This window comes from Globicephala melas, chromosome 12 (genome assembly GCF_963455315.2).
Source record: "Globicephala melas chromosome 12, mGloMel1.2, whole genome shotgun sequence".
NCBI classification, from domain to species: Eukaryota; Metazoa; Chordata; class Mammalia; order Artiodactyla; family Delphinidae; genus Globicephala; species Globicephala melas.
The window spans coordinates 12,059,891-12,082,575 of NC_083325.1; the positions used below are offsets into that span (position 1 = coordinate 12,059,891).

Sequence of the window (22,685 nt, forward strand, 5' to 3'; positions counted from 1 at the left end):
CCGGGAAGATCCCACATGCCGCGGAGCAACTAAGCCCGTGCGCCACAACTACTGAACCTGCACTCTAGAGCCTGCGAGCCACAACTACTGAAGCCCATGCGCCTAGAGCCAGTGCTCTGCAATAAGAGAAGCCACCACAATGAGAAGCCCGCACACCACAACGAAGAGTACCCCCTGCTCACTGCAACTAGAGAAAGCCCACGTGCAGCAATGAAGACCCAATGCAGCCACAAATAAATAAATTAAATAAATTTTTTAAAAAAAGAAAATGCAAACTAAATGACAATGAAGATATCTCACCAGATGGCAGAAAATAAGAAAGGTAACAAATATCAAGTGAGCAGCAGTAGAAATACAGCCTCTCATACACTGCCTTTGGGAATAAACATCAGTAGAACCACTCTGGAATACAGTTTGGCATCATGGTAAAGGGAAAGATGCTTGTACTCTAAGACCCCGCGGTTCCACTCCTAGGTAAATGTAGAGTAGATGTGCAGCAGGGTACAAGTGAGAGACGTAGCAGCATTACCCATAACCCCCAAAACTGGACATGAGACCAAATGTCTACCAACACCAGAACCTAGTATATTCAAATAATGGAATGCTATGCCGCTAAGAAAATGAACAAATCAGTATACGCCACTTGTGTATACTATGTATATACTACATGTATATATCGTGTATATTATGACTCTTATAAACATAACATTGAGAAAAATAAGACAGCAAAGAGCACATACAACACTGTTCTATTTCTATAAAGTGCAAAAACAGGCAAGAGAAAACTGCATTCTGAGGCGTGACAGCATTAGTAGTAAAACTGTAAAGAATGAGGAAGTGATTAGTACACAAGTTCGGACAGTAGTTATCTCCAGGAGGAGAAAAGGGAATACAACTGAAAAAGGAGGCATCAGAGGCACTGTGGGTAAAGCTTTCTTGACTTGCACAGTGTCTACTTGGGTGTTCTCTTTCTAATTAGCTGTGATACTATACATTTATGTTTTACACACTCATAAGTAAAGAGCCTGGCCTGGAGCAAGCCTACTTAGAAATAATCTAGGCATCCATCTTCTCACAGTATTGTTTCTGGGAAACTCCTCAAGATAATCGTAGAAGGTTGTACCTGTCTATCTCCTGTATGGGGTTATACATGGACTGAGGAACTTTAAGTGGGCATGAAAGACTGGGACCTACATGACTAAAATAGCATAAAAAAGGTGTGGGAAACCCAAACTGCAGTTTCTTGGTGTCCACCACAGCTCTCGTCCACAGCAGCCATATATGCCCCAAAGGGCAAAAGAAGTTATGTACTTGGGTAGCTGAGACACTTCCTAAGGAGATGAAGATGCTGTACCTGCTGGATTTTCTGTCCTGTATCCTTTTATAAAGCTGAGTATAAGAATATCATATGAAAGCCCATGTGTGTCTTGTGAGTCTCATTGTCAATTTGAACCCATTCTTTTGCAGTGCGTTAAAATTCACAATTAAAAAAGTTCAAAAAGAGAAAAAGCAAGAAAGATGCAGATATTGGCGTTGCTGTGGGTTGACTGTGTCCTCCCCAAATTCTTATGTTGAAGTCCTAACCCCTAGTACCTTAGAATGTGACCTCATTTGGAAATAGGGCCATTATATGTATAATTAGTTAAGATGAGGTCATTAGGGTGGGCTTTAATCCAATATGGCTGGTGTCCTTATAAAAGTGGGAAATGTAGACACAGACGTATTCACACAGGGAGAACGCCCTTCAAACATGAAGGTAAAGATCAAGATGATGCTTCTGGAAGCCAAGCCAGGGAAGACCAAAGACTGCCAGCAAACCAACCAGAAGCTAGGGCAGAGGCACGGAACAGATTCTTCCTCACAGCTGTCAGAAGGAACCAACCCTCCCGACAGCTTGCTCTTGGACTTCTAGCCTCAAGAAACACAAGACGATAAATTTCTGTTGTTTAAATCACCCAGTATGAGGTACTTTGTTATGGCAGTCCTAGCAACTGAATACAAGCTTCAAGCTATAAATCACTACGGTTAGTTAAGTTCAGCAAATCAAAATTTTTAATCTAATTTGAAAAGAAAGAAGATTTTGAAACCGTTAACAACCATTTCAAAGATAGGGGAAACCAAAATACAGACAATGCACTAGAAACAGTTCATGTTAAACAACAAAGTTCTTAAATGATTAATTTTTTTTTTAAGTATAACAAGGTTTCCTTTGATATAAGTAACCTGGTCTCAAATGCTGACTAAAAGGAGACAAATAGGATCCCTAATCAACTTCTCACAGCCATTTCTGTCTGTTTTTTCAATACACCAACTTAATCTTACTTTTTTGGAAATTTGCTCACACTTCAGTTTTACTTTCCATTTTATTTTCTCTTCTTGTGTTTCTTCAACTTCTGTATCATCTATTCCACCATCGATTCTGCAGCAAAAATATCAAATAACACAGACGGGTTTTTCAACATGAAAAGGCTTCATACCACAACATTAAAATTCACTGCTTTGGTTTACCTTCAACTTGCCCTCAAAGAAATTCCAAATTCAAAATCTACCCCAAATATTCCAGAGAAACATTCCATCATTACTACTCAATGATGAGTAGTAAATGTCAACACATATTTATGAGTAAACCGCAAAGCTGAAACTTTATATTACATAACCTTAATGTTCAACTATTAGCAGCTATACAAATCATCCATTCATTCAACAAATACTGAGTATCCACCGCACACCAGGCTCTGGACCTTAAATCCTGGAATACAACAATGAAAAAGACCTTGTTCCTGCCTTCTAAGAACTTTCTATCTACTTGGGAGAAAAAAAGAAAGCAATTTCCGTATGGTGTGCTAAGTATCAGTGCATACATGAGGAACACTTAACCTAGATTTGGGGGCCAGAAGTTTTCCTAACCTAAAAGATATGTAAGGGCTTCCCTGGTGGCGCAGTGGTTGAGACTCCACCTGCTGATGCAGGGGACACGGGTTCGTGCCCCGGTCCGGGAAGATCCCACATGCCGCGGAGCAACTAAGCCCGTGCGCCACAACTACTGAACCTGCACTCTAGAGCCTGCGAGCCACAACTACTGAAGCCCATGCGCTATCCCACATGCCGCAGAGCGGCTGGGCCAGTGAGCCATGGCCGCTGAGCCTGCACGTCCGGAGCCTCGGCGGGAGAGGCCACAGCAGTGAGAGGCCCGCGTACCGCAAAAAAAAAAAAAAAAAAAAAAGATATGTAAGAATTAAAAACAAAGAGGAATGTCAGGGAGAAGAGTATTTCAGGTAGAATGCAGGGTGCCTTCCGAGGTCCAGAGAGAACTAAACTTATATTCAAGTGGGAAGATGAAAAAGAAAAGTTGTTGTCAGGGTCATTAGGACTGAGAAGCTGAGCATGCATAGATACCATCTGAGATGACTACTTGAGGTTATTCCAGCAAAACTAAAAATAACCTAAGAAAGATGAAGATGGGAAATAAAAGAAACAAAGAAGCCAATAAAATGTACAGGTAAATCTAAATAATGGTTGATGCTATAGACACAGAAGTCTGAAGACAACTGTATCTCAGCAAGTAGTGATCAAGAGATAAAAGCTTAAGATCTGAGTTGCACGCCAGATAAAGGCAAGGACTAGGCAATGTGTATGTTCTCAAAAGAACATGTTGCGAAAGGCACTGCTAGCACTGGAATGTGAAGAGTGGTTTTGTGCTTCTTTCAAAGTTACAGGAGGAGCTCAGGCTTCACAGCCTCATCCAATCCAACAGTTTACGACGCCGATCTGTCCCTAGTCAGAGCTTCAGTCACGTCCATCAGATGAGAGACCAAGGTGTGCGCCTTCTACAGAGGCCATCGTTACAAGAGCCAATAAACGAAATGCTGTGGAGTTTCACTGTTCTAGTTTTCGGTAATGAATCATCTTACGGAGTAGGAAGCAACCTCTCCTTAGGCAGAGCAATAATGACCACAGCAGCAATTACAGCAGCAGCTGACTCTTGCATTACACTTACTCTGTGCCAGGCGCTGCTCCATGCACATTACACACATCACAACAGCCTATGACATATATACTATGGTTTAAAAGCCCATTTTACAGATAAGAAAACGGAATACGGAAGGCTTATGTAACCTGCCTCAAATCTAGCAAATGGTGGAGCTGAGATTTGAGTCCAGGCAGGCAGAGCCAACTTCCTATTCAAAATATGTACCTGGATATCTACTAGACAAAATCTTAAAATATCCCAAACTGAACTTTATTTCTTTTTTTTTGGCCGCGCTGCACGGCTTGCGGGATCTTAGTTCCCAGACCAGGGATTGAACCTGCGCCACGGCAGTGAAAGCGCCGAGTCCTAACCACTGGACCACCAGGGAACTCCCCAAAACTGAACTCTTGATCTAATCCTCCTGCAATCTTAAACAGCAACTCCAACCTTCTAATGATACAAACCAAAAACCCTGAAGTTGACCTTAACTCCTCTCTCAGACCGCCCATCCAATCTCTGAGGAAATAGTTTATCTTCCAAATATATCCTTACCTGACCACTTCTTGTTGCTAAAACTACGATCCAAGCTACTCTGGCCCCCCCTCCGTTCTACTCTCCCCATAACGAGATGGTCCTGCTAATATGTCACTCTCGGCTAAAAACCCTCCAAGACCTCTCACCTCACTCAGGGTAGGAGCCAGAGTCCTTACTACGGCACCTAGAAGTCCCTACACAAGCTGCCTCCCCCTCCGCCCCCCATCCCAATACCTCTCGAGTTCCCCTTTACCAGTCCCACTATTCTTACTCCACACCAGTTGTCTTTCTGGCTACTTCGCTCCCAACACCCCATCACATCTAGCTCACTCCACCTCAGGACCTTTATATGGAATACTCTTCCCACTAGAGAATCAACCTCTCTCACCTCCTTCAGGTCCCTACTCAAATATTAATGATGTTATTAGTGAGGCTTTCCTTACCTCCCTTACTTAAAAGATCTACCTCCTCCCTACCATCCCATCCTCTCTTACCTCCCTAACCTGCTTCCATTTTCTCCGTGGCAGTCTCAACGCCTTTTTCAACCTAAAGGAAACAGTATATCCCAGTGGAGTTCGCTGCTCTATTATGGTCTTTAGGATCTTCCGATGTAAATCAGGAGACTCTATCCTTCACCGCACAGTCTTTTCTACCCAAAAGGGCCTAGCACGTGCAGTGAGAATGACAAATGATCTCTGTCCCCTAGGAGCTGACTGCCTGCAAGGGCAAAGCGCTATGGGGCCGCAGGCGGGTTCCCACCCGGCCGGAGGGGCCGGGTCGCAGAGAAAGGGGAGCATCCCGGGCCTCCCTCGCCGTCTGGACCGCTCCCCCAGGCCCAGGCTCCCGGCACCGCTGGCCCCGGCGGCCTATGAACCGGGCCCCATTCCCGGCTTCTAACCCCTGCCCCGGAACGACCTGTGGGCGCCCGGCCGTCGCACCGGCCCGGCCGGCCCGACGCGCTCCCCGCGGGACCTGGCGGCCCTGCCAGCGCGGCCTCCCGAAGGAACAAAGGGGCGGAACCTAACTGCATCCCCTGCGTTCAAAGCATGAAAAAGACCGGGGGTCACCTTTGGTCAGAGTCCGTGGCGGGCTTCTTGCCGAGAGCCGGGTTGGGGGGTTTGGAGAAAAGATTCTCAAAATCCATCATTCTCGTCAGAGCCCGACAGCTACCGAGAAACAGGTACGGCGTGAGGAGGGCGCCGCACACCACTAGAAGGACGCCGCGCACCATGGGCAGGACGCCCCGTTCATGCGCTTTTCCGTCCCCGGCTCTGCGCACGCCCGCTCTCGCCCCCTCCCCCGCGGCCCTGCGCAGGCGCCGTCCTCCTGGCCGTTTGCGTTTACGCTTCTCGACACGTTATCTCAAGTATTTAGTAGAATTTTAAAACGTAGTCCTCCTTTATTTACCTTTAGTGAAAACTCTTCGATCGAAGTCACAGTGTTTCTAAGGCATGGTAGCTGACGTTTATTTGAGCGCTCACTTTGTACCAGGAATCATTTCACATTTTCGCTCACCTAATCTTAACAACAGCCCTCTAAGAAATACACTATTACCTCCCACATTTTCAGATGAGTAACGAGAGCGGTGGACTGATTTTGCGACTTGCAGACTCTTTACAATCTAATGAAATTAAAATAAAGATGACTTTAAGGCCGAAAAGTCCACTGAAAGTACCACGTGCTAAGAGAAATGGGTGGAGAGGGTCCAAAGGTTAAAAAAAATTTTTTTTTGATTTAAATTAATAAATAAGTAGATAGGTAAAATGTTTTTAAAAGACGCCCAGACTTTAGGAGTGGGGTCCGGGTATCAGTGGGTTTGGGGCAGTTCCCTAGGTGATTCCAAGGTTGAACCTGGGCTAATTCAACAGGTGGGCTTAAGAATGATCAGAGCCAGCTGTGTTCCTGACCTGGGTAGGCGTCCCTCCATTTCTTGTTCCCTGTTTTGTTTTTTTACTGTGTGGTTTTTGTTTTTTTTTTTTTTTTTTTTGGGTGGGTGGAGGTGTGTCTGGGTTTTTTTCCCATCTGGTTAATGAGAATAGAAATGCTTGTTCCACTTTCCTCTCAGACTTGTAGTAAGATCCTGAGAGAAAAGAGTTGAAAGGCTTTGAAAAATGTCAACCACAGAATACACCTAAGATACTTGTTTTTCCTCGTTCTAAGTCTCTGCCACAATGAGGCCTTGGAGTAGGGTTGCCAGATATCACAAATAGAAATACAGGAGACACAGTTACATTTGAATTTTGGCTAAGCTACAAATAACTTTTTTACATTTTAGTATGAGTACGTTCCAGGCAATATTTAGGACTTATATACGAAACGCTTGTTTGTATTTTATCTTGGCGCCTCTTTCCCTGCTACAACTAACAGGGGTGACAGCCCTGGGCTCTTCACTGGAAGCTGCACACCTGCAGGGCTACCTTTGTTTGGGGGATTTTTTTTGTTAACCATCATTGTGAAGGAAGGCATTTCTAAATCTCTGATTTGAGGTGGGTCCTGTGTAGCCAGCCCAAGCCAATAAAGGGCTGTAATGAGTGGTTGCCCCTCTGCTCTGCCAGTCACTGATTCTCACTGAGTGGAGAGTTTGCTTTTAAAATTCAATGAAGCAATATCAATTTATTTAGATTTTCTTTCATCAGAGGTCTGTAGTTTTCCTCATATAGATGATGTACATATTTTGTTAGCTTTACGCGTGAGGGTTTTTTTTGTTTGGTGCTAATGTAAATGATTTGAAGTTCACATTTCAGTTGTTCATGGCTAGTATGTAGGAAGGCAATTGACTTTTGTATATTAACCTTGCTTTAATTGCTTGTTAGTTCCAGAATTTTTTGTCAATTATTTGGAATCAGCAGTCGCCAAGTGTTGGGTTGGGGCTAGGGTAGGGAAGGAGGAACGAATAGGTAGAGCACAGCAGATTTTTAGAGCAATGAAACTATTCTGTATACAGTAATGAGGGACACGTGTTACTATGTATTTGTCAAAACCCATAGAATGTACAACACAGAGTGAATCCAATGTAAACTGTGGATGTTAATGTATCAATATTGGTTCAACAATTGTAACAAATATACCAAACTAACATAAGATGTAAATAACAGGGGAAACTGTGTTTTGGGGGGGCAAGGAAACTTTGTACTTCTCAATTTTTGTATAAACCTAAAACTGCTCTAAACAAAGTCTATTAAAAAACAGTTGATAGGGGCTCCCCTGGTGGCGCAGTGGTTGAGAGTCCGCCTGCCGATGCAGGGGACACGAGTTCGTGCCCCGGTCCGGGAAGATCCCACATGCCTCGGAGCGGCTAGGCCTGTGAGCCATGGCCGCTGAGCTTGCGCGTCCGGAGCCTGTGCTCCGCAACGGGAGAGGCCACAACAGTGAGAGGCCCACGTACCGAAAAAAAAAAAAAAATACAGTTGATAGGGGGCTTTTCTGAAATGAAGATGCCTAGGGTTAGTTGGGGGAAAAAAGGATGGGTACTAAGTGCCAAGAGGATTCAGAAGAGAAAAAAGCACATTGGTTGGGAAGGCTTCTTAAAAGGGATATATTTGAGCTTGGTCTTGAGGTAATTTCCATTAGAAGAGATGAAGTTAAATGGGCATCACACGTGGAGAGAAATGTATCAAGGCAGGAAAATAAAGTACAGTTTGAAAAATGGGGAATTATTTAGTTTTGCTTAATGTAATGCCAGTATAAGGGAATCATGGGAAAAAACCCTCACAAGGTAGGTTGGACCAATGATAGAGAGCCTGACTTGCTTCTCTTAGTGAAGGACTGTTTGACTCCTGGCAGGAATCAGGGTCCACTTCACAGATAAGACAACGGAAGTTCTTTGAAGCCAGACATCTTCCCCAGAGAAGTTGTACTTTCCCCTGTTGTTTCTATTATTGGCAGTCACCTTCTTTTGTACATGAATCATTACTAAAAATTAAGAGGAAAATTGAATTAAGCTACCTTTAGTATCCTTTCATTGGAGGAAAGTGCTGTATTTCCAAACTCAAATTATAGGACTTCTTGGCAGTCCAGCGGTTGAGACTCCATGCTTCCACTGCAGGGGGTGTGGGTTCCATCCCCAGTCGGGGAGCTAAGATCCCAAGTTAAAAAAAAAAAATTATTACCATACATACTTTTTCACATAAAACGTCCAGCATACAGCAAAAGATAACCAGGCAACCAAAGGAAATTAAAGTGATAGGTTAAAAAAAAAAAAAAGTACAGGGGCTTCCCTGGTGGCGCAGTGGTTGAGAGTCCGCCTGCCGATGCAGGGGACACGGGTTCGTGCCCCGGTCCGGGAAGATCCCACGTGCCACGGAGTGGCTGGGCCCGTGAGCCATGGCCGCTGAGCCTGCGCGTCCGGAGCCCGTGCTCCATAACGGGAGAGGCTACAACAGTGAGAGGCCCGCGTACCGCTAAAGAAAAAAACAAACAAACAAACAAAAAGCACAGCAAAATCATCAAGCAAGAAAAACTGACCTGCAAAGGCATCAGATACTAGACTTTTCAGATAAAGACTATCAAAAGCTGTACATGTTTGTGGTAGATTAATTCCCAAATGGCCAGTAGCAAAAATGATTGTAGTGGTTATGAATATTTCATCCTCAATTTGATGTGTATGTGTACACATACATGTGTGTGAAACATAAATATGTATATTTTATATAATATATGAAATCTTCCCCCTCCCATTCTCCTACTAACACATGATATATTAATAGTAGTTAACTTTATATCTCATTACTCAAATATTTGATATGAAAGGAGTGTGACTGAGCTAAAGGAAAAACTAGAAGAATAAACATCACCCAAAGATGGAAAAGAGAGTTTTTATCCTTTTTAGGGGAAAGGGTTAACATGTTTTTGGCTAAACATTGTGTAGCTGCATCATAATAGGCAAAGGCATGACTTTGCTATTGTTTTTATTCTGGATGGAAGTTAAGTATGAGTTAAAGTGGTACATATGGGTGCCTAGTTGAAAAGTGTGTACTTGGTGGTTTTCTAGTGTGTCATCTCGGCTGGGCTGCTCTACGTTTTACAGGATTCCTATCCTTGCATGTTTCCAGTTAGAATGGGCTATCAGAGAGATTTTTGCACAAAATTTGGAAGGTGGAAGTGAAACAGCAGTCATATTGTTTTTATACTCAGGAAGTTACTGCAGGGGTGACAGATGCTGGTGCAACACATGCACATAATCATTTATCTGCTAGTTCACCTTGCTGAAATGGGGCAACAATCAGACCTTCAGCTGACACACCTTGTCACAGATCTTCCTTTAGCTTCTCCAAATTCTGGGCAAGGTATGTTTAGCTCCATGGTAAAAGGCACAAGATTCTCCTTCAAAGCACCCACATCATAAAAGTTGGATGTGGTGAGAGACTAATACAGGTTCTAGTTTGTCCTTAAGGATTCCAGTTCATTTCTACTCTCCTTCTTTACATCCAACTTCCCTTCCTGAACCCTTGCCTTGAAGATCTTAAGTTCTAGACTCAGACAAAAACTCTACAGAGATTATTTTAAACAGTTCCCACAATTGCATAAGACCAACTGCCTGTAAATCTATCTATCTCTTAGTGATTCTGCTTCTCTGACTGAACCTTGATTAATAAGACACTCTTTAATAGAAAACTAGACAGGGTGGAAGAGGAAATTAGTGAACTGGAAGACAAGTCAGAAGAAACTATGCAGAGAGACCTCCCCACCTTTAAAAAAAGAATCTATGAAAGGGACTATTAGAAATAGCAATAATAACTCAAAATGTCTAAATATAATTAACTTTAATCACAAGAAGAGAAAGAGAACAAGGCAGAGGAAATGTTTGAAGAGAAAATGCTATGATTTTCCAGAATTGATGAAACATACCAATCCACACATCAAGACACTCAACAAATACCCAGCAAAATAATTAAATGAAATTCACACCTAGACACATCATAGTGAAACTGCAGAAAAGTAGAGAAAAATTTTAAATCAGCCACAGAAAAAACAAGTAAATGTGTCAAAAAATTAGATGGATTGATGGATGGATAGAGGGAAATATAGATAACTAGTAGTACACTAAAGCAAATAGAGTAAAATATTAACAAAGTAACAAGAAACAGAAAATTGTGAGAAACCACTGGGGATCCAAGGGTAATGGTGGAGTTTGCGGGAGGAGTTGCTACTTTGAAATGTTGTCCATGGTGGGTGTCTTGGGCTTGTGATGGGGGCAGCTTGGGAGGTTCACGAGAGGAGAAAATAAAAAATAAACTTTTTTGAAACAGAATCACGAACATTTGAGAGAATTTATATTTTCTTAAGCATGCATGGAGTATTTATAAAAATTAATCATGTACATAAAACATCAATACATTTTAAAGAATAGATATTATATAGACCATGCCCTAGAACACATGATAGTTGAGCTAGAAGTTAAGGATGAAAGCTTTGGGCTATGAATTTCAGAGCAAGAAGCCAACAGGAGCCTGTGTTTATAATGACTTCTGTGAGCACTTGCATCAGTCTTGGACTCCTACCTCCAGATATATTGGTATTAAAGAAACTCAAAACCTGTTTTTAGTTAAGCCATATAGCTGAGTTTTCATTATATGCAGTCAAGTTCAATTTTAACTGAGTAAGCACCCGTGACCCCAATTAGTATCTTGATAAATGCAAACTTCACAAGTGCAAATTATTAGACGCTAAGCTCCATGAAAACAGACATCCCAAGTAGTTTATCCACAACTCTGTGCTCAGAAAATAGCACAATATCTAAAGCATACTGACATGATCAATAAATCCTTGCTGAATAAACAAATCAGTGAATCAATACTTCTAAGATTAAAAGGTGAGGGTCAGGGATATATAGAGCTCAGCACATACCATTCCTACTACTGGAAAAAACCAACCAACCAACCAACCCACATTTCTACTGCAGGTGTACATAAGTGATATCCTAAAATAAAGACTATTGTTTTTTTGTTTTTTGCATCAGAAAATGCTTTCACAACTGCTGAGAGCTGCCTCTGAGTTCATTATCTTTGGGGAAGAATAATAAAGAATTTGGAGTCAAGTATTTAAGAAACAGGCTTAAGGAAGTTCTGATGACTTTTTTTTTTTTTTTTCCTGCACTGTGGACCTTGGGAATCTTAGTCTCCCAACCAGGGATTGAACCCTCACTCTTAGCAGTGAAAGCTGGGAGTCCTAACCACTGCACAGCCAGGGAATTCCCCTGATATGACTCATTGACCTCCGAATTCTATGTCTGAGACAGACACCTGAAGTGTATTATGGACCAATCCTGACCTTTTCCATCTGAGGCTATCAGAGAGCATGAACTAGAGAAGGGACCACCGCCGTCTTTTCTGGAGATGGAGCCTGCCATCTGTGTCAGTATCTTAAACTCATTTGGAGGCAACATTTTGAAAGCACTTTTGCAAAGCCTGGGCTAATATGCAGGTGCTTGTTTTTCTTTGGAAAATTTCCGAAGAATGTGATTAAAACAGGTATTTATTTGTAAAGCCCACCCCACCCCACCCCCCGCCAGAGACTGGGAGACAGGCTCTTATCTTCCTGATGATTACATTTCAAAGGAATGGCTTTTAGGTCCTTGAGAAAGACAGTCCTGAATTGGAGGAGAAACAAAAGTACAGGGGGCAGGGGCCTGTGTCAGGTGTTGGCGAGAACAAACAGTAATTCTCCTGGCAGCATTGAGCTTTCTCAGACGGGCGTTTTAATGGGAGGTGGGAGTCCTCCTAAGGGTCTGGTCTTATGCTGCTAGAAGTCATGCTAGAATATAGCTATCTCTTGGGGCAGAGGTTTCCCTGGAGTTGTTATGCACAGAGAGTTCTGCAGTTCTTATGGTCCATCTTTCAATGTTAGGTAACATTTACGAGGTTGAAAACTAATGATCTCTTTTAATCTGTGATGAATGCATGCCTTCTTAATTTAGGCAGTTAAAGGTGAGGAATGCTGAGCTTGGATTAGCCCTCAACTTAAATATATTTTATCTAACATCTCTGAGCACTTTTAGATTCGAAACACAGAGCTTCAAAGGAGCACCACCCCCCGCCCTCCATACCACCCACATTGTCACTCCCTTTCAGCTACCCAAGGGAAAAGAAAAGACCAGGGCCTGATGCCCTATTAAGTGGTGTGCATCAGGGTTAGGAAGGAGGCTTTTCATCTAGGGAGAACTGTATTCATTGTTCCACACCACAGTAAACCAAAGACCCTAAAGTTCGAAAGAGATCCTGATGCCCCCAGATACAGGGGAGAGGAAAAACTTAAGTGCAAAGAAGGAACAGCAACTGTTTACCTCAAACGTCCTCGGAAAACTGCAAAGAAATGTCTCTCCTAATTAGCTACAGTAAGATCTAAGTAACACAGCTACAAGAGACAAAGTAGAGATTCTAATGCAACTCCAAACGCTCATATAGCTGCTTTTGAAAGTTTCCTAGAAATGTATTATGTCCAAACGTGGCAGGTGCCTCCAGAATTATCCATCAGTGTACATCTCCTGTCAACGGCTGCATTCAACTTAGAAAAAAAGAAAGAAGTGCGATTTTTTTTCAATACACATAACCACATTTTTTAATTGAAAATTTAATCTAATTGCATTTGCTTCTAAATGCACTGCACTTATGCATCAGCAAAACACATTTACTCAAAGGAAGTCAGATATTTGAGAGGATTAATCAATCCATCACGTTAATAAAAAACAAGGACCTTCCTTCAAAACTAAGGTAGCACACTACAGGCCAGAATGTTGTCATTAAAAATTCTTTCTCTGAAGATCACGTTCATAAGTGCAAAGAAATGTAATAGCTAGTTGTTTTTATTTATAAAATATTCGTATGTATTTTGCATATCAACGTTTTTATGAAATCATTCAAAACCTATGATTCTTTTAACGATTTTTCTGTCATTATTAATAACCGGGTAGGTAAATTTAGTATTAAATAACAGAAAAAGTTACATGCCAAGTTTTCCTCACAACGTGATTCTGAGTATTAAACATTACAAAAAGAGACATTCGCTACAACCTTGAACGAGAAAGTACATTTACCCATTATTTAAGCAACCAAGGTTTTTTGTTTTTTAATGACGACTCAAAAAAAAGAATAAATGACGACCCAGCAGCCGCGAGTTATTACCCCACCCGGGCTCACAACCGCTGGCTTTAAGGGCCCGTTTGTTAGGGCACGTCTGAAACTCCCCATCACTGGGAGGCGGCGTCTCGCAGGGAAAACCTCGGACCGGCGCGGACCGGCCCCGGAGGCGCGGAAGGACTGCAGGTCCCGCGGGACGCCACCCCCACCCCCTGAACTACAAGCGCCGCCCGGCATCGCCATCAGAGACTGCCTCCTCCGCCGCTTCGCAGGGGAAGCGTGAGAGCTCGCCCCCGGAGGTGATTGACGGGGCGTCTCCTCCAATGGGCGCCGCGCTCGGCCCCGGCGGGCTGGGCAAGGGCCGCGGCACGCGGAGGAATCTCTCCTGCCCTTTAGTCCCGGGCTAGGTGTTGCGGCAGGCGCCATTTTACCGAGTCGCCTGTCGCGGGTGCCGCCATGTTGGTGAGGAGAAATCACCGTTACGGCCACTGTCCAAATCCCCGCGTCGCTGCGCGCCGCCCGCCCGCTCCCAAGCCTCAGCCACCGGCGGCGAATAGAGACTAAAGCGGCAGCGCCGGCAGCGCGGGGCCGTGGCCCAGTGTTTGCAGTTAGAGCCCCACCTCTCTGGCGTGGTTGTTAATAGACTGGAAAGTCTGTGTCTGTGTCGCTCACTAGTAACCGTGAGTTTTTACCACTTCGTCACCTCCCGGCGGCGGCCGGGAGCAGGTACCCGCAGGCGGCGCAGGGATCCTCCCCGCGCCCCGCCGCCGCCGGCCTCGCAGACCTGCCCTCCAGCCCCGCCCCGTTCTTGACCAAACATGACAGACTCTGAACATGCAGGGCACGACAGGTCGGGAACCCTTCTTGTCTGTCTTTCTGTCGGCTGAGAGGAGGGGTCTGGGGCGGCGGGAGCGGGCCGGGGCCGCGCGCCTCCTGCATGACTTAGACGTCTCTGTGTGGCTCCGTCCGTCCCATGACGTGCGCCCGGATGGAGAGCCCGGGCCCGCGGCCGCGGGGAGGCCGGCCCGGCCGCGCCCGCCTCCCCGCGCGGGGTCCTTCCCGGCCGGCCCCGCCCCCGGCCGCACGTGCGAGCCCCCCGCCCCCGGGCGGGCTCGGCGGCGCCGGGCGGTTCCCGCGCGCCGGCTCGGGGCTGCGGTCCAGCCCGCGCTCGGAGGAAGCGGTTCCCGGTGCGGGGCCCGGCGTCCCCGTCCGACGAGGACCCGCCAAGAATTGTCAATAACTGGTGATTTATTTGACTACTACCCTAGTACACTCCTAAAAATAAACATGTGTGGTTTTTCGGTCTTTTTCTAGGAAAATTTTAAGCAGCTCCTAAAGGCCGTGTATCTGTACAGGCTTACCCCTCGCAATTTGAAATGGCAAGTTTCAAATGTTAACACAAAATAGTTAGACTTTGCAAACCTGAGTGTAGCACAGATCTCTCCTAAAGTAAAAACTCCATGGATTGTCCAGTCTAGCCCGATTTTCTAAATGCTGTGATGTATCATTTGAACATTTAACTGAGATTCTGATTTTTTATCTTTACTATGGCTTAAGAGGCCCATTCTTCGTTCCGTTTAACGGTTTGCGGGTATTTACTATTTTAAATAGCGCAAGTAGCATCCTTAAGTTTCGGTTAGGTTTTGAATTCATATCGATATCCATCTTAATCGTTAGAAGAGAAAGGGTGGGCTTTCATTCATTAAAATTGCTGGAACAAAATCCATTGCATCTGATTCTTATTTAGAATATTTAAAAGGTCCAGAACCCGGCAGTTACTCCCTTGTGAATAGCATTAATCAGAAGTATACATTGTACTCTAGGCTGTATACAAATTGCTGAAGTTTTACCTGTGAAGTAATGTGACCTGCTTTGGTAAAGTATACCAAACACTTTTTCTTTTTTTTTTTTTAAATCCAAAAGCAGAAATCACAAACATTACTGAAATTTGAAATATCGAAATATCTGGCAACTTTGAGAGGGACAAAAATGTTATTTTAACAACCTTGGTACCGTAATAATAAATGTAGACGGCCAGAAGGCAAGTTAGTTAAACGTGTCGTAATTTTTAGAAAGTCAAAAATGCTCTTAAAAAAAATTATGGGTATGTAAGCTTGCACTTGACACATTTTTCATGATTATTTTACATTATCCTTATTAAAATGAGAAAATTCTTGGAATGGGTTAACTAATAACCTGCGAAGTTTCCCACTCTGAGTATCTGTGGACAAACCAATGATGGGGTTTTGCTAATGCAGCCTAAAATTCATTCTTTTGTGTGAAAGAAGGAAATCTGTTCTCTGTTAGTTCACAGAGAAACTTCAATATGTAGAATTATGTATTCTACTTAAGGAAGCAACCATGTTGCCAAATTCAGATATCGAATTAATTTTCTAGTAAGGAACTGTGATGCTGGACTTTAAAAAGAATTTGAAATTTTAAAATACTGAATTAGACATTAAAAATAAAAATTTAAATAATTCTTTGTAAGATATATAACCAGCTTGGCGATAGGAAGTAGGGATTAAGCAGTAGTGTATTTAGTCTTTTTTTGTTTTATATTAGGAGTAAGAAAACTATTTGGTGATTTCTGAAGCACAAAGATTAGCTCTGTTTTAATTTATCCATTTGTTAAGTGGCAGTATTATTCTGAGGCAAGAAGGTTTATCTTTTTCACACTTTTTTAAGTCAACCTACATGAAAAACAAAACAACTATATCTAAAAACAAAGTGAACTAGGATTCAGGAGAAGTGGTTCTGGCTCCAGCTTTGCTACTACTTAGCTTTGTGAACTTGAGCAGGCTTAGTTTCTTAATTGTTAAGAGGGTTGTATAAGAATTTTTCGACTTCTACAGGATCAGTGGTTCTCAACCTTCTCTGGGGAGGTTTTTAAAAAATGTTGAAATCGTTTCCATTGGTCTGAGCTTTAAGATTTTTTAAAGCTCCTCAGGTAATTCTAACATGTATCAAATTGAGAACCACTATACTAGGTCAATATTAGCTAATCATCAGAATCACTTTGCGGAATAAAGATTTTTGTCCTGTCCAGAGCAACTGAATCAAAATCTCTAGGGGGGAAAAGAAATCTCTAGGGGAGGATTGTGGTAATCTGTATTTTTAATGGGCTCCCTGGGTAATTTTTAAGAAATTTGGGAAAAAATGGACGAATCTGTGGAATCCCAAAATATTCTGTGCTTTCATACTATAGTTACTTTATACTGTGATAAAACTTTCCATGAGTTAAATGGAGAAGATATATGAATTCTGGTATTTGGAGCTTGGCATTGTCTCAAGGATATTCTTTTTTTGTCATTTTTGAAAATTAAGATATTGGAAAAAAAGATACAGGAAAAAAGTTAAATCTATGATTTTTATTTACAACTGCTATAATTATACAAATTAAAATATTACTATGATGGTTTACATGAGAATGAGATTCTACATGTAAATGGAAATTCACAGAATGAACAATTTTTTCTTTTAAAAAATTGTTTTCTTGTACGTGTTTTATATGGTGAACATTTTGCATAAGATTTGTTTGCCAAATTAGTTAACTTAAAAAAAAATACCCATTTGTACTTTCCTTTAAATATTTTCATGCCTGGAGTGAAAACATTGTATTTTTATAAAGTGTTATTAATATAAAAATACCTATAAATGAACTTGTGACTATGTAGACTGTTAGAAGAGGACTTATGCATAGATCTTTAGAATTAATAGAGGTGGAGAAGGAGTTGGAGCAAGTCAAAGGGAGATAAAGGTCTTGTCTCTCTTTGCATTCAGTTCTTCCCTTTCAGCCAGTTCTCTTAGGCACAGCTCCAGCCACCTAGCTTTATATTTCAGCTGGATGTTGACCTAATTAAAACAACTCACAGATAACTCTTAAAGGCTAAATAGTATGAGGCCCTGCTCTGGACACAAGTACAGTTGAGAAGGAAAGATAAATATATGCCCAGGTAATTGTTACATATTTTTTGAAATATGCTAAAGGTCAAAAGTTTTAAGGGCCTACACTGGGGAAAAGGATAATTTTAACATGATCAGTATGAGAGCTTGTGATTCTCAGAGTCTAACTGATAGGAGGTATGGGTAATACTTTCCTTTGGGAGGAAGTTATTCTTTGCCCATGATGAACAACCTTCCCACCTTCTTTCCCTCCTCTCCCCGCTTTCCTTCCTCATGTAAACCGAGATCACCAAAACTCCAGCTAGTCAGAATTGTAGTAGTTTATATTTCCCCTTCCTTTCCCTCCCCTTCTTTTCCCTCCCCCACATAGTGATTGAAACCTTACACGGGAGAGTATGAAGAGGTGAGGGTGAAGAAGATGATTACACTTTCCATTTGTAACAGGGCTTTCCTTTGATTTGCACATTAATCCCATGAGGTAATATCGTATTGCAATGTTCAGTAATTTCTCTGAGATCCCACAGATAGAGCCTAGGTAAGAATCCAGAATGCAAACTCCTACCTGCAGTGTTAGTTTTAACTCTTCATTAAGTTTGCATGGGGAAGTAATCCAGTAAATTCTAGCCTTTACTTCTTGAATTGTTTGGGATTGAAATGTGGTATATTTAAGAGAGCTCCGTTTTCTGAATGAAACCTTGGTTGTGATCCTAGTTTTTCCTCTAGCTTGGTTAATGCTCTCTTCTTTTTCATGATTATTTTTCTTATTTGTGAAATAAGGTAGTTGAACTAGATTACTTCCAATCTCCCTTCCTACTTTAAGAAGTCAATAATTTTCATTTAAAAAGTTGCAGATGCCTTTTCTTACATCAGAGTTCACTTTGATTTCCTACACAATGTCTGGTTTTACAAACAACCAGTCAAATCATTATGCTGTACCCCTTAAACTTACACAGTGCTGTATGTCAATTATATCTCAATGAAACTGGAAGAATAAATTAAATAAATAAATTAACTAATTGCCTAGTGAGGGAAGGCATTGACTCCAGTAAAGGAGAGATTGGTAAATTTCCAAAATTCACAGAGTAAATCAGTGGGAGCTCAAATAATGACTCCAGAGCCCACACTTTTATGGTAGAATAGACATCTTCATCACATGAGGATGTATATGTATATCAGAATGCCAATTTAGTCGCGTAAAACGAGTTTTTAAGGTGTCCTAAGTTAATTATCATTAAAATTATAACGTAAAACCACATAAAAATAACAATCTGTTTATAAAAGTGGTACAAAAATAAAGAACCTAGATTTAGAATTCATGATACTCAATATTATACATATGTTGCTGTTTATAATTAATGTACTTGAATTCATTTGGTCCATATAGAAAGAACAGATATTAATGTCTTCATTTTATAGTTTCGGAAATAGATTTAGAGGGTAAATAACTTGACCAAGGTGGCTAAGCAGCTGAGAAGCACAATCTGTGTCTTACGGCATTCGGTTTCAGTACTCTTTATGTTGCCTCCATTTTGTCATAAAGATAGGAAATCTGATAGCAGATGCTGGGTTGGATTTGGGACACTTAAAAGTTTTTTTTTTTTTTTTTGAGGTATTGATCACAGGCAATTTCATTGTAGTTCATTATAAATTCATCTTATATGACAAAGGGTTTTTCTAAATCTTAAAACATTAAAATCGAATTTATAAAGAATATTACTTTTTTCACATTATTTTAAAAGGGATTATGAAATCAATTAAATTAACTTAAATCTACAAATTTTTAACTATAGAAAACACAAGTTTCAAACTGTTAAGGGAATTCATTGAAAATTCGTAAGAGGTCAGAAGAACCGTTACCTCTTTGCTTGGATTTTCCTTGAATACTTGCAGCTGACAATAAAATGTTAGCTCACTGGTACTTGTGTGTGGGGTTAAGTTCTTTATAACCTCTACTCTTTGGCCTATAAAGGAGGTTGTGGGTTGATTTCTTTTCTACACCCTTGGAGTACATAGGAGTCTGTTTTAAAATTATGTTTTGTGCAAGCAAATGAAAATGAAATAGAATAACGCATCTAAGTTAGAAATACCTACATATTTGACTTTATATATATATTACATATATATATATATACACACACACACCATTTTTTTCCCCGAATGCCAAATGTCCAAGTGTGAAAACCAGTATTTGACTAACGCTAGGGCTGAAGCCATAGATTAAACTTTTGAAATATGTGAATAAATCTGAAATATTGTCCCTCAATTTATTATTAGAAATTTTAGAGATCTGATTTTTAAAATAGGACATTACAGTACAGTAACAATAATTTTCAGCACTGCCTCTTGTTAGGTGCTCCTGTGATTACTGTAATGCACATGATAGTGAATGGAGGGTCATTTTCAACTGAGATTAGTGGAATTCAAGATAGTTGAGGGAATTTTTTTTCCTCTAACGTTTTCTTTTTTATATATTTTTTAACTCTCTGGGGCAAACATGATTGATTACGTTGCACATAACTGGAGTTTTTTCTCCTCATGAAATTTTGAGGTAGCAAAGTTAACATTCTGTTTTTCATTTATCCATAAAAGATGTGAATTCCCAAATGGCATTTTTTTCTTGAAAGATTTATGGAATTAAGTAATTAAAAACTAAACATAGTCTTTAGAAGTTATTTTGTTCAATGATGTCGATATTAGTATGCCAATAATTGAACAAAGTTAGAATTATGACATAATTTCTATTATTCTACTTTGCATTTTTTATTTAAATTTTTATAATTATTTGTCAGTTCAAAAAGGATATAATATTCTTTCTAAAGTCATCAGCTAACTCTTGCAATATTATTACACTATTTGACTATTTGAAAATTTGTACGTAAAATAGCTTTCATAATCATCAATTGTGACATTTTTCTCTTGCATTAATAATGTACGTTTATACTTCATCTAATTCATAAATTGTCAATATATAAAGCACACAAGGAGATTCTAGTTCTAAATTGCACCTAAAATATCTTCTTAACTTGGAAAGTGAATATTCAGATACTAACAGTAAATTCACTTGATACAGCCTTTTAATATATGACCTTGTTACACTAAACTAATGATCACACAATCCCTGATCATGTCACATTCAGGGATACCAGAGCTGACTTGAAGCAGGCCAAGGTAGAACGAAGAAAGGTACTTTAGTTGGATACTTCAGGCAAAGCCTATTTTGGATTTAAACAATATATATACTCCCACCACATTCCCCAAATCCTGGAGCCCCAGTTCCTCATATTATAGTTAATGTGGTTATCAGTTAATTTGGGATATTGGACACTTATATACCAAGTATCCTTTTTGGATATTATTGGGTCACAGGCAGTTTTACCCAGCTCATTATAGATTCATTCAAGACTTCTTCAACTTTTGTTTTGATATCATGATGCCTAGAAGATTGTTTTCTGGCTTTCAAATTCTAAGGGTGTTTTATTTGCTGAGATTCGTTTCAGTTGGATTTCTAGCTTCTCTGGTCAACATCAGAGGACCTAAATCAAAAGGATAAATTGAAAGGGAATGAAAGTAAATGAATTTTAGCTTAGTGAGATAGCAAAGATAGTGAATGAAATATAAAAAAGAATTTTAGGGAGAGGCCTAGTGGTTAGGATTCTGGGCTTTCACTACCGTGGTCTGGGTTCATTCCCTTGTCGGGGAACCAAGATCGTGCAAGCCACATGGCGGGGCCAAAAAAAAGGAATTTTTTAAATGTAGTCTCAAAAAAAACTATGGCAAGCTAATTCAGTTTTAATTATGTTATAGTCTCTGCTCATGGCATAAAGGATGTTTGAGGAATAGTATGGTTTTCCTTCATGATGTTAAACATACAAGTTTAAGGATGCGTTAAATAAATTTAATTTCATAAATTGATACACAGCAGTACCTATTCTAGCTGGCATTGGATGGGGGCAGGGAATTAAGCATTAGCAAAGATTTTATCAGAAACCAAATTTGTGAATTTTTTTGAAGGAACTCTTAAAATACATGGCATGCCTTCCTGTCTTACTAAATAGTTACTGATTTAGCTTTTTCTTAGTTACTTAGGATCATCATGAATATGTATTGTCATCATAATCCCTCTGAATACTAGGTATTATACTCCATCTTGTGTCTTGCTGCATTCAGGAGACTTTGGAAATATGGAAGCTTTCACACAGACTGTCATTGCTAGGTGTTGCTTAATGATAAGTAGAAATGCCCTCAGGAACAGACTCCAAAGTTAGTCTACCCCAGATTCCTTTCTGCTTCTACTTGTTTCAGATAGTTTTTCATTGTTATTCTCTGAAGGAAAATAAGAGAAATTTCCCGTTACAATCCATGCCCCTTGGATTTATAACCTTTCCCAGTTTCTGTGGAAGTACCTGTAGTCTAGCATACCCATTTTATTCAAATGCATGTATTTCAAGTAGATCACAAGAAGAAAGGAAACTTGTTGAGGGCTGTCTCCTAGGTACAGTGCTAAGTAATTACCTAACTTTATCTCACTTACTCCTTAACTCTGTGCTGGTAAATTGATTCATTACATTTTGTAGTTGAGGAAACTGAATATTAGAGGTTGAGATCATTTGTTCAAGGTTATATAGCTAGAAACAGAATTTGAAGCCACATCCTTCTGGCTCTAGAACCTTTCTTCTTCTGCCCTACTATGATTATTTTTAAGTATTCAGTTTTAACATATCACAAGTTTAAAGCATTATATAGTCCTTTTAAGAAATCTGTTGTTGGTTACTTGTTTAACACTCCTACTTTAATTTCCAGGTTCAGGTGACCTCACTTTGCCAGAGCCCTGGGTCCTCATTAAATAAGAGAGGTTTTTTGCCTGTTTGATTTTGGTTTGGGTCAAAGCCAACTACCTTATTAAGTATTACACATTCTTTTCTGGATGTTGGTGCTTAGCCCCGTCTTGTTTTAATTGAATGGCAAGCCTTAGTAATAACATAGCAATTTTCGTTTCTTGCAACATTCCTCTCTTTTCTTCCCCTCTCTGACTTTGATGTAGAGAATTTCATTTGGTAGGCGGTTACCTGGACTGCACCCCTTTTTATCAGCTTGCTTGGAACCCTGAAATGAAATAGGGAGACCCATTTTCCAGCTCTCATGATTTGATCGAGTCTTTTTTTTAATCTGTTCAATAAAAAAATTTTCCTTTGAGCACTTAA

The 22,685-nt window shown here is 40.7% G+C and overlaps 2 protein-coding genes across 4 annotated transcripts in view; one reads left to right on the forward strand and one right to left on the reverse strand.

The window, feature by feature from the left end:
* ZC3H8 (zinc finger CCCH-type containing 8) overlaps positions 1–5,762 on the reverse strand; it is a 37,534-nt gene extending 31,772 nt beyond the window's left edge. For 2 of the 3 annotated variants that reach the window (XM_060309463.2, XM_060309462.2), the window contains exons 1-2: positions 5,572–5,762; positions 2,323–2,419 (exon numbers count right to left, since the gene is read on the reverse strand). In XM_060309463.2, coding sequence (XP_060165446.1) covers positions 2,323–2,419; positions 5,572–5,735 — 261 coding nt within the window. In that variant the 5' untranslated portion in view covers positions 5,736–5,762. The remainder of the gene's footprint in view (positions 1–2,322; positions 2,420–5,571) is intronic. The other variant, XM_060309464.2, reaches the window with a different exon arrangement.
* An 8,246-nt stretch (positions 5,763–14,008) lies between these two features.
* ZC3H6 (zinc finger CCCH-type containing 6) overlaps positions 14,009–22,685 on the forward strand; it is a 58,674-nt gene continuing 49,997 nt past the window's right edge. The window contains exon 1 of the mRNA XM_030837370.2: positions 14,009–14,428. Within this exon, the coding sequence (XP_030693230.1) occupies positions 14,397–14,428 (32 nt within the window). The 5' untranslated portion in view covers positions 14,009–14,396. The remainder of the gene's footprint in view (positions 14,429–22,685) is intronic.